General features: G+C 36.0%; 1 protein-coding gene across 2 annotated transcripts in view; it reads right to left on the reverse strand.

Annotated features, from left to right (window-relative positions):
* Positions 1–13,436, reverse strand: part of PHKB (phosphorylase kinase, beta) — a 183,133-nt gene that overhangs the window by 64,682 nt on the left and 105,015 nt on the right. For both annotated transcript variants that reach the window (XM_008578695.1, XM_008578694.1), the window contains one exon: positions 7,885–7,979. In XM_008578695.1, coding sequence (XP_008576917.1) covers positions 7,885–7,979 — 95 coding nt within the window. The remainder of the gene's footprint in view (positions 1–7,884; positions 7,980–13,436) is intronic.

The following is a 13,436-nucleotide window of genomic DNA, read 5'->3' on the forward strand; positions in this document are numbered from 1 at the left end:
CGAAAAAAGACAAAAAGGAAAAAAAAAAAAAAAAAAAAAAGAAATAACGAGGTAAGATGCAAGCACAGAAAGTAAGGCCTAGGCTTCTAGCACTGTAAAACAGAATGAGCACATGCACTCAATTCTCATCTCTCTTCAGACCCCAGAGAAATCACCACATAAATATTAAAATTAACAAAAAAGACTAAAACCATAGCGATGAAGAGAAAAAGAGGCTAATCAGATAGCAAGATATTTCAACATGTTTCTAGTGTAAAAGATGGCAAATGGAAATGTATTAAATGAATCAGAGTAGAGGACACCCTATAAAACACAAACTACGCCATTTAGGTATCACCAAAATGCTGCAGCAAGTGTGAGAGCTAACCCACCAACTAAAGGGGCCCCAGGGGGGTACTTGGTTTGCAGGTACAATGAAGAGCAGGTGGGAGAAGTGGGAAGTGACACAGAAAGACTAATTAAAGGCCACAGTGGCCAGCTCCATGCCCCACACAGGACCACATTCAGCAATAAAACAGGGTGTTTCTCCAAATATACTGAGCAAACTGGCTGGGGCAAGTTAACCCTTTTAGTACAGACAATAGCTTCTTTAAAGTACAGTGCTTCACATTCTGGCATTTGTTAAGGGTGATAAGGGTCTAGTTTGTTACCCATCAGATCTCTGACTCATCACTGAGGTTGGTCAGGAGACAAAACTCCCAATCGCATCTCTATCACCTCTTGTTGGGGTGGTGAAGCGAGGAAACCACTTAAAACATTGAGAAAAATCAGCCCATTTATTACACTGATATATGATTGGACAATGAGGATCACTAGGTATGTGACAAAATAACCAGCAGGAAGAAGGAGAAACAACATTAGCAAAACACACAAAAAGTTACTCTGGAAATTATGCTTAATAAAATATGCCAGATGCAGAAGGACAAATACTGCAATATGATTCCACTTATATGAGGTACATACCTAGAATAACACGTTCATAGGCAGAAAATGTAATAGAGGTTATCAGGGCTGGGAGGAAAGAGGGAAGAGAGAAGTCATTGTTTAATGGGTACAGAGCTTTTGTTGTGGATGATTAAAAAGTTTTGGGTATAGACAGTGGTGATGATTACACAACGTTGTAAATGTATTTAATGCCACTGAATTGTACAATTACAAATGGTTAAAATTATAAATATTATGTTATATATATTTTTAGCTTATTTAAAACAAAGAAAAAATTTACTGTGGAGATGCAGGAAATGGTGACAAATGGATATACATATGCAAAGAATGAAGTTGGACACCTACCTCACACCATACACAAAATTAAAATAGATCATAGACCTAAATGTAAGAGCTAAAACTTTAAAATCCTTAGAAGAAAACATAGACATAAATCTTCATGGCCGTGGACCAGGCAATGGCTTCTTAGATATGACACCAAAAGCACAAGCAATGGAAGAAAAAATAAATTAGGTTTCATCAAAATTAAAAACTTCGGTGCTTTAAATGACACCATCAGGAAAGTGAAATGATTGTCCACCAAATGGGAGAAAATATTTGCAATCACTTAAGGGACTCATATCTAGAATATATAAAGAACTGTTATCACTCAATAATAAAAAGACAAATAAATCAATTTTTAAAATGGCCACAGTACTGAAATAGGCATTTCTCCAAAGAATATACATACACACACACACACAAACCATTTGCCAATAAATACATGACTATATGCTCAACTTTAGTAACGAAGGAAATGCAAATTATAACCACAATGAGATAGCACTTCACACCCACTAGAATGACTATAATAAAAAAGACAGATAATAAGTTTTGGCAAGAATGGAGAGAAATTGGAACCTTCATATATTGCTGGTAGGAGGACAAAATGGTGTAGTTAGTTTGGAAAACAGTCTGGAAGTTGCTCAAAATGTTAAACACAGAGTTAGCATATTATCCAGCAATTCCATTCCTAGGTATATATTCAAGAGAAATAAAAATGTATGTTACACCATAACTTGTACATAAAAGTTCACAGATGGATTATTCACAATAGTCAAAGAGTGGAAACAACCTAAATGTCCACCACTTGATGAATGGATAAATAAAATGTGTTACATACAGTACATACAATGAAATGTTGTTCTGCCATAAAAAGGAATGAAATGCTGATACATGCTACAACATGGATGAACCTTGAAAACATTATGCTAAGTGAAAACAGCTACAAAATATCACATATCATATGAAGCCATTTATATGAAATGTCCAGAACAGGCAAATCCATATAGAAAGAAAGTAGATTAGTAGATGCCTAGGGCTGGGGCAGAGGGGAGGGAAAGGTTGGTGGAAAGTGGAGAGTGACTGCTAAAGAACACAGGTAAACTGTGGTAAATATACTAAAAATCATTGAATTGTACACTTTAATTTAGTGAATTGTACAGAATGCAAATTATATCTCAGTAAGTTGTTATAAAAAATAAATGCTCAATAAATGATAGCCATTACCATTTTTAAGAAATTACTCTGAAGAAAAAGATAAGTCAAAGAAAAGAAGAAATCTTTAATTTTTACTGACAGAAAGATTTATGAAGATAAATTATCCATTGAAAAAACTGGAAGTAGGAATAAGATATCTGGCCTAAACAGGTAACTATTAAAAGACGCTGAAAGCTGAAAAGAAGGCAGAATGGACTGGCTAAGACCTCAAGACTTGAAGAATGGCAATGCAGTGAGATTCCTGAGATCCCGCATATACTGGGCTGGGCACCTCAGAGGCCAAGAGCCTTAAACAACTAAAATGAATAGACACAAAAATAAACAAAGGCAGTCTGTTCTCTCTGGCAAAAGGACTGGGAAACAGGAAGTACAACAAAAACCAAGTGGGAGCTCCAATCCCAGCTCCTCAACTGAGATACCAGTTGGACAATCTGCCTTCAGCAGTAGCTTCAAAGTTCTAGTAGGCCATCCCAGCCTCTGCTTCACAACCAAAGCACCGATGAGTCAATACAACTGCAGCATTTGCAAATAAGATCCAGAGAGCTGTCCGGACCCCACAGTGTTCTACAACTCCAGCACCTGCTGGCAGTCCAAGTCACCTCCAGTGGCTTCAAAGCAATGAGAAGCCCACCCAACCTCTGCTCCACACTGAGAGCACCAGCAAGCAGGCCAATTGTGTTAGCTGAGGCTGGTAACTCCTGGCTCTCCATCCAGTGGCATAAGGAGACTCAGGCCAGAGAAAGATGGGGTATTACCTATAGAGAAACACAAATTTGAATTGACAGGGAATTTCTCATCTGCAACTATGGAAGCCAGAGGAAGTGGCACATAGTTAGTTCTTAGTGCTAAAAGAAAACAACTGTCAACTAGGAATCCTATGTCCAACAAAACGACCCTTCTGGAATGAAGGTGAAATACATACATTCTCAGACAGAGGAAAAGTAAGAAATTTGTTGCTAGTAGACCTACCTATAACTAATGTCTAAAGGAAACTCCCCAAACAGAGAAAATAACAAGAGAAAAAGTCTGGGACATTCAGAAAGGAATGAACAATGAAATGCTAAAAGTTGACGTAAGCACAAAAGACTATCCTTCACCCCATGAATTTCTTCAATCAAATTTTACAGTGAAGCAAAAGTTTTCACAATCTGATGTGCTGCTCAATGAACATAGAAGACATACTTTTAGAAATTATGTTTAAAAAGTGAAGAAGGTAAAGAAAATTAAATGTAAGTAAGGCTTCTATAATTCACTCAATGTGGTAAAATCATTCCAGTAGACTTTTGATAACTTATGTATGTATATGGTAATTAATAAAGCCATCATTCAGAAAAATTTAAAAAACAATACACTAAAAAAACATTATAAGTAAACATTATAAATAAATAAAAATGGAATTCTAATAAATGTTCAAATAACCCAAAGCATGTCCTTCAGTGGGTGAATGGTTAAACAAACTATGGTACTACCATACCATGTAATACAACTGAGCAATAAAAAAGGAATAAACTATTGGTACATGCAACAACTTGGATGAATCTCATGGAAATTATGTTGAGTGAAAAAAGCCAATCCCGGGGCCGGCCTGTGGCTCACTCGGGAGAGTGCAGTGCTGATAACACCAAGGCCACGGGTTCGGATCCCATATAGGGATGGCCAGTTCGCTCACTGGGTGAGCGTGGTGCTGACAACACCAAGCCAAGGGTTAAGATCCCCTTACCAGTCATCTTTAAAAAAAAAAAAAAAAAAAAAAAAAAAAGCCAATCCCAAAAGGTTAGGTATAGTTCCATCTTTACAACATTCTTGAAATGACAAAATTTTTAAATGGAAAACACATTAGTAGCTGCCAGGGCTTAAGGATGGGGGATGTGGTTATAAAAGAAGCCTTATAGTGATATGGTGATGGTACACTTAAGTATATTGACTGTGGTGGTGGTTACACAAAGCTACACATGTGACAAAAACGGATAGAGCTATACACACATACACACACAAATGAGTGCATGTATAACTGGTAAAATCTGAATGAGCTCTGTGGCTTGTAGTAATGTCATCTTTCTGGTTTTCATATTGTACTATAATGACACAAAATGTTAACACTATGAGGGGCTGAGTGAAAAGTGCACAGGCCTTCCCTGGTCATTTCTTCACAACTTCTGTTAGAGCTGCACTGACTTAAAAATTAAAAATTTTTAAAAATTTACTTTATCTGATTGACACCTTAAAAAAAAATTTTAAGGGCCGGCCCAGTGGCGCACTTGGTAGAGTGTGGCGCTTGGGAGTGCGGCGGCGCTCCCGCCGAGGGTTCGGATCCCATATTGAGACCGGTCCGCTCACTGGTTGAGCGCAGTGCGGGCACAACACCGAGGGTTGCGATCCCGTTGCCGGTCATGGTACGGGCACAACACCGAGGGTTGCGATCCCGTTACCAGTCATGAAAAAAGACAAAAAAGGAAAAAAAAAAAAAAAATTTTTAAGCCAGTATGGGGATCCGAACCCTTGACCTTGGTGTTAGAATGATGTGCTCTAAACAACTGAGCTAACTGGCTAGCCCCTCAAAAATTTTTTGACTCCCCCAATTTTTAATAATTTTGATAGTAAATACTATTAAATAAAAATCTAGAAAGCTACGAAAAGAATAATCAAATAAGAACTATTAGAAATTAAAATATACTTTAAAAATTCAACAGAAGAGCTGGAAGAAAAAGTTAAGATTCCCCAAATGTTATTAATATTTCTAATAACAACGTAAAATTATAACAAAAATATAGTAATTTTAAAACAAAAATAAAATTAACTATAAAATATAATTACAGCCAAAAAACAAAGAAATAGAAAACATTTGAGAAAAAGTTAGACACACCAGATGGTAAGAGCGTTTTGCATACCAGAGGCCTTGGGCCACAGTGTACCAGTTTGCTCAGATAGTATGTGCTAACAATATGATTTATGGTGAACATCTGGTTTTTTTCCTGGGGGGCTGGTGCTTAAATAAGTAAGGTCAGTCATGTAAGTGCTGCATACCTACATAAATAAAAATCCTTAATAAAAACCAGGGACAAACCAGCTTGAGCAAGCTTCCCTGGTTGGCAACACTTTGCAGGTGTTCTCACACATCCTTACTGGGGTAATTAAGCATGTCTCATGTGACTCCAGTAGAAGAGGCCACTTGGAAGCTTGTTCCTAGCTTCCTCAGGACTTGCCCCATGTGCCTCCTCCCTTTGCTGATTTTATGCTTTCACTGTAATAAACCCTAAGCATAAGCATAGCAGCTTCTGAATCCTATGAGTCCTTTAGTGAATTGTCGAGGCTGAGTAGTTGTGGGGGACCCCTGACATACATTCCTTCAAGCACAGGAATTTCTCTCATGTTTAGGAACTGCCTGGACTTTACTACTCTCTATTTACTTTCCGAACCTTTGGCAGCACCTTCACACGGCAGCTGCTCAATCCCCACGAATCAGTTAAGGATAAAATCTGACCTGGTCAATCGTAAGTAGCCACTTAAACCAACATTTCAAGTAGACGGCTACACATCTAGGGATGTCTGACCCCCTATATTTCCTCAGGCCACTTCACCCAGCTCTGGTAATGGACATGGGCCTGTTAGGTCTTCTCTACTGCTTAAAATGGTTCAGAAAGTGGCAAGGGAACTTTATCATTTTATATACATCACAACTAAGCTGCCAGTGGGAGTGGAGGAATGTCAGCTACCAGCAGTTTTCTGCTGAGAATTCTCCCCATCACCTCTCTCTCAGAAACTATATACAATAATGTGAAGATGTAATCTGCCACATTGCTGTAGGAGAGGAGCTCCAGTACTTACCCTAGAGCACCTCTCTTAGCTAGGATGTGGCTCCACCTGCAAAGCATGCCACAGATAATTTAGAACAACACTGGAAAAAGATTTCAATATAAAAAATATCTATAGAGTGAATTCTCTATAAAATTCACCCTTACTCACTTGTACTCTGATAAACTTTCTTGAGTGGGAGAGAGTTGCAAGTATATTATATGCCAAAAATTACACAAAACTCGCAGCCTTCCTTATATGTGTCAAGCATGAAATAACTGTTTAAGTTAATGATTTTGTTAGCCATGTGCCTATAAAATGCTTTGATGTTCTCTGGCTCCTGCCCCCACACCTCAAATCTGTGATCTATTATTTTACTTTCTAAGAAAAGGCTTTGAGGTTTCATCACCCTACAGAAGTAGGTCAGGCATATGAAATACTATATAAATGATACACACTAGTCTTAAAATAGCTCAGAGTTACAGCACTAGGTAATATGAAGGTGGATATATACCCTATTTTACCATTTCTTCAAGCAAAATTGTATATCTCAAATGTGTACAGACTGCACTGACACGAGTGGTAACTAAGATAAAGGCCAATTCCCCACCTTACAGGCACTAACAGGCCAGTGAGAAATTTCTATCACATACTGACAAAGGGATTTTATGTTCTGGAGAAAACCTTAACATTTATTTACAAGTCTCTCAAATAGCTTCTCATCGATAAACCACTCAGAGTAATTACATGTTTTGCTGAAGACCAGCAAGCAGTCAGAACAATAGTGTGATAGCAGCCAAAGGGACTGTTGACTCTCCCTTTCTCTTTTAAAACAAACATTTATTGGTGTGTATGTGTGTGTGTAATATGTATATTTTTTAAAATAAAAGGACTACTCCAATTTGTAAGCATATCTTCTGTAAGCGCTGGTGCCATTGTTATTAAATGCACGTTAACTGCTTGAAATCCCAGGCACACACTCAGGTTCATTCCCTTTCTCCTCAGGCAGTTTCCACAATCCACAACATTTTCATTTCAACAGTCCTCATTACTAGTATCATTTAATACTTGAGGGTTTGCTCAAGTCACTATCAATCTTGCTGATTCTACAAACACATATTTTGTTGACACAACAGTCTGAATCCATAGCTTCTAAAGGTAAAAATTTAAAAACTATTCCTGCCCCTGACATATCACCAAGTACTAAGAACAACTCTGTCAGTTATTCAGCCCTGTGGCAAAGTCACAGGAGGGGAGAAACATCAAGCACACCTGTTCATGGGATCCACTCCTTCAGCAAGGAGTGTATGCCTCATCTGTCTTCCTGCCATCCATATGCATTGCTCCTTCTCAAAGACTCTTGACACCTTAAACTCGACCATTCTGAAGATGGAAATGTTTACCTGGAAGACATCTTGTTGGACACATCTGACTCCTACTTCCTCATTAACAAATAGCTCTTTACCACAAGTAAATCTTAACTAACCAGAAAAGGGAGAAGTCTTTCCTTCAGAAGGAGCAACAAAAACACATTATAAAAATTTCCTCTTCAATTAAGCTTAAATGTCTTTGGATGAGTCTAAATTAATGAATACCATATCTCTTTACCTGATTGGAAAACCTCATGCTCACATTACGTTGATTCTGTAGTGGAACATAGCGCTGAACAGGATCGATGTCTTTAGGACTGACTAACTCATCAGCTGAAAAAAAAAGAAGGGAAGTGATATTATCAAAAATGCATTTACATAACACTACAAACCAAGTAGACCTAAGAGACATCTATGGAACATTCCATACAACAAGAGCAGAATACACATTTTTCTCATGGCACATGGAACATCCTCCATGATATACTATATGCTAGGCCATCAAATAAGTTTCAATAAATACAAAAGGATTGAAATTATAAAAAGCATATTCTCCAACTATGATGGAATGAATTTAATAACAGAAAGAAACCTTGAAATTCACAAATATATGGAAATTAAATAACACACTCATAAATAACAAAAGGGCCAAATAAAAAATCAAAAGGGAAATTAGTAAATACTTTCTAATGTACTTTCTGATGAGATAAATGAAAATGAAGATATAACATACCAAAACTTATGGAATATAGGTAAAGCAATGATCAGAGCAAAACTTAGAGCTATAAATGCCTATATTAAAAAGAGAAAAATCTTAAATCGATAATGTATTCTTCCACCTTAAGACAGTGGATGGAAAATAGGAAACTAAATCAAAAGCAAGCAGAAGAAAGGAAATAATAAAGTTTGGAGTGGAAATTAATGAAAGAGTATAGAAAAACACTACAGAAAAATTTGAAAAGCTCAACAAAACTGACAAACCTTTAGCTAGACTGACCAAGAAAAAAAGAGACTCATATCACTAAATCAGGAATAAAAGGAACACTACTACAGACTTTAGGAACCTTAGAGAATAATGCCAACAAATATACTCGTATGCCAACAAATTAAATAACCTGGATGAAAAGGAAAAATTCTTGGAAAGACACAAACTACCAAAACTAACACAAGAAGGAATAGAAAATATGAACAGATATGTAACAAGTAAAGTGACTGAAACTTTACACAGAATAAATGCCCAGGATCAAATGGCTTCACTGGTGTATTCTATTAAGTAGTTAAAAAAAAAAAATTAAAACCTACCTTTTACAAACTTTACAAAGAAATAGAAGAGGGAACTCTTCTCAATTCATTCTAAAAGGCCAATATTACACTAACACAGAAATCAAAACATCACAAAAAAGAAAATTACAATCAAAATCTTTTATGAATGTAGACACAAAAATCCTCAACAAAATACTAGCAAACCAAATCCAGTAACATATAAGAGGGATTACATATCATAACAAAGTAGTATGTATCCCACAAATGCAAGGATGGCTTAACAAGCAAAATCAATTACTGTAATATATCATATCATTAAAATAAAGGACAAAAAACTACATGATCATCTCAGACACTGAAAAAGCATTTGACAAAATTCAATATTCTTTCATAAGAAAAAGCATTCAGCAAACAAGGAATAGAAGGGAACTTCCTCAAAGAAAAATCTACAGCTGACATACTCAATGGTAAAAGACTGAATGCTTTTCCCCCCAAATCAGGAACAAGATAAGGATGTCCACTCTCACCACTTCTATTTAACATTGTAATGAGGGTTCCAGCCAGGGAAACTGGGCAGGAAGAAGTAATAAAAGGCACCAGATTGAAAACGAAGCTACAGTAATTAAAACAGTGTGGTATTAGCATAAAGATAGACATATAGATCAATGGAATAGAACTGTGAGTCCAGAAATAACCCTTACACGTTTATGGTCAAGTGATTTTTGACAAGGAGCCAAAACAATTCAATGGGAAAAGAATAGGGGTTTGGGGTTTTTTTTTTGACAAATTATGCTGGGACAACTGAATATTCAAAAGCAAAGGAATAGGGCTGGACTTCTTTGTCATATCACACACAAAAATTAATTCAAAATAGATCAAAAAGCATAACGTAGGAGCAAAAACTATAAAACTGTCAGAAGAAAATATAGGAGTAAACCTTCGTGACTTTGATTTAGACAAAATTACGACATCAAAACACAAGCCACAAAAGAAATAAAGAGATAAATTGGATTTCATCAAAATTATAAACTTTTGTGTCTCAAAGTTTAACATCAAGAAAGTAAAATAACAGCCCATAGAATGGGAGAAAATATCTGCAAATCATGTGTCTTATAAGGGACTTTTATCAAGAATACAAAAAGAACTCCAAAGACTCAATAATAAAAAGACAAAAATCCAGTTGAAAAATGGTCACAGTGTCTAAATATACACTTCTCCAAAGAAGATACACAAATTACCAACAAGCACACAAACAGATGCTTGACAACATTCGTCTTCTGGGAAATACTAATCAAAACCACAATGAGATACCACTTCACACCCATTAGGATAGCTATAATAATAATTTTAAAAAATCAGATAAGAACAAGTGTTGACGAGGATGTAGAGAAATTGGAACCCTCATACATTGCTGGTGGGAAAGCAAAAGATACAGCTGCTTTGGAAATGGAAGTTGCTCAAAATGTTAAACATAAGAGTTAGCATATGACCCAGCAATTCCATTCCTAGGAATGTACCCTAGAGAAATGAAAAATATATCAAACAATAATTTGTACATAAAAGTTAACAGTAGCATTGTTCATAAAAGCCAAAAAGTGGAAACAATCCAATATCACCTGATGAATGGATAAATAAAATGAGGTATATACATTCAATGGAATGTCATTCCCCCACAAAAACAAATGAAGTGTTGACTATATGCTACAACATGGATAAATTCTGAAAACATGCTAAGTGAAAGAAGCCAGGCACAAAGGGCCACACATTATATGTATTGAGGTGTATGAAATATCCAAATACTCTGCAGGAAGAGAAAGTAGATTAGTGTTTGCCTAGTGCTGGGGGAAAGGGTGAAACAATTAGAAATGGAGAGTGACTGCTAAACGGTACAAGATTTATTTGTGGGGTAATGAAAATGTTTTAAAATTGTGATGATGGTTGCAAAACTTTATGAATATACTAAAAATCATGGTATTGTAAACTTTAAATAGGTGAAATGCATGTTATGTTAATTGTATCTCAATAAAGCCATTTCTAAAATAATCCATTTGCATTCTCAAGGGAGGAAAGAAGTTTGTTAAGGAGAGAAAAAGTATTTCTGAGATATTTTTGCGGGGGTTGGGGGGGGTGGGGAGGAGACACTAACCAGCATGAGGACAATGTCCTCAACTGCTATTTACTTTAAACAAGAAAGCCTTTTTCATGTGGTAGTTCCTTGTGGCAACTTTAGATAAAATCCAAGGATACAAAAAGGAAGGAAATTTAGAGTGGGAGGGAGGGTACTAAGTCAGTGGCTCTCTGCTGTCTTGGGGTCTAACACACCTGAAGGATACACATCAGCACCTGAGGTTCACTGTAGCAAGGTTTCTCCATGGGCCTGGAGAGCGATACCCTGGGGAGAGTTGGTGGTGGGTAAAGCACCCTGAAATGTAACTCTGCATAACTTCCTTGGAATGCAAGTTGGCAGCATCTATACAAATTTACTGTAAGCATACTCTCCAACTAGCAATTCCATATCTATTAAGTTACCTTGATTATACTCACATATGTGCAAATTAATTGAATAACAACGAATAAAGAATCCAACTTCTACTAAAGTGAGTCAGCACATCTCTGTATTTTTACCTCACTTAAGTTATGAAATGTACTCATTTCATTCTTGATTTTCAGTTCTATGCTAATCATTTAAAACCACCACTATGCTGAGTTTTGTATAAATGTACCTGTGTATAATATTTACTAAGAAAAAAACCATAGCTCATTTTCCATAGCTTTTTAAGTACTGCTTTCAGACAGTGAATAATTCTGAAACACATAGCATGGAGTAAATGGTCATAAGTTTCTTTGCAGCTTTGGGAATATTTCCCTTTTTTTTTTTTTTTTTGACCGTACCTTTTTAAAAATTTATTTTTATTGAGGCATAATTGATTATACATACTTGTGAGGTTCAAAGTTGACTACCAATAGTTGTATACAATACATGATGATCAAATCAGGATAATTAGCTTATTCATTATTACAATATGTAATCATTGTTTGTGTCCGTTAACCAATTTCTTATTATTCTCATTAACCCCTCTCCCCTAACCCCTCAGCTTCAGGAATACTTCTACATTAGATTTCTATTCTGGGGTATCTTCCAGGCACATCTGTAATGTTATCCAATAGACAAAATCACCAAAGGATTTTTTAATAATTCTTAGAGGATCTCTTCAATAATAATTAAAGAAATTGTAATAGCAGAATAACAAGAAAAAGGAGGAAGAGCAGCAGCAGAAGCTGACACAGCCACCGCTGCCTCTGCAGCAGTACCAATAGTTACGTAGTGCTAAGTTCCTGATATTGTTCAAGTATTTCACATATATTAATTCATTAATCCTCACAACAACAAAATCATTTTACAGGTGACAAAATGGAGGCACTGAGTATTTAAGCAACTTGCTCATGGCTAGTATATGGCAGAGCTAAGAGACAGTCTGTTTCCAGAGTCTGGGCTCTTAATCCTGCTCTTTAAGAACACTGACATTATACACAACATAGTTGGAAAAGATATCAGGAGAGAGAAACAATAAAAAACCATTTAGACATTGATATGTTATAGTTTTCCTATCCAAATCAGGCTGCACATCACAGATGTTCTTCTCTTTCTCAGAAAAAAAATACTTTTGCAAAATTTAAACCAAATCAATATAGGCTTAATTATATTCATATAGGCAGATATTGACATATAAATTCAAGTTATTAATTTCAGTTTATTTCATGATGCACGGTTGATTAGTACACTGACATTCTAAATAAGCAGCAAATTATTTCCCTATCCAATTTGTATGATCACTGAGTTGTGAAAAATTTCCACAACCAACAAGCACTTTATATAATTGATGTTTCACTGTCATTCTATAGAAATGAAATTCTATCTTTATTATTTTGTTATTTATAAATGGTGAAAGATAAATTAAGAAACCTTATGTCCTTGGAAAGCATAAATGCTAGTCTATTAAAATTGATATCAAATGGTTAGTCAAGTCTTTAAAAAGGTTATTTCTTTTCATTTCCTTCATATTTCTCTCTGTGTACTACACTTCTATATCTCACTTGATGTTTTAGCTTATACCACGTACTCATCTATAACTCCATAGGCCATATGCTTATTTGTGGCTATACTCCAGCACCTGGCACACAGTAGGCCCTCAACAGACTTACTAAACAAAATAATAAATGGTAGGTTAACAAATATGGAAACACTAATTGCCCTAACATTACAGCAAACATTTGAACAACACTGGTTTAAACTGCTTGGGGTCCACTTATACACAAATCTTCTTTCAATAAATGTATCCAAAAATGTTTGGTTAGGTATGTCATGGATGCATAACATACCTAAGCAAACAGTTAAGTAGCCTTCCTAATAGTAGGCTACTAGTAGGCTATTAGTAGTTACGTATTCAACTACTTAACTCCATAGTTACTTAAGTAACTACGTAGTTACTTAAGCAGTAACTACTTAAGCCCCCCCCCCCCCCCCCC

This window comes from Galeopterus variegatus, unplaced genomic scaffold, assembly GCF_000696425.1.
Source record: "Galeopterus variegatus unplaced genomic scaffold, G_variegatus-3.0.2 Scaffold1747, whole genome shotgun sequence".
Taxonomy (NCBI): Eukaryota; Metazoa; Chordata; class Mammalia; order Dermoptera; family Cynocephalidae; genus Galeopterus; species Galeopterus variegatus.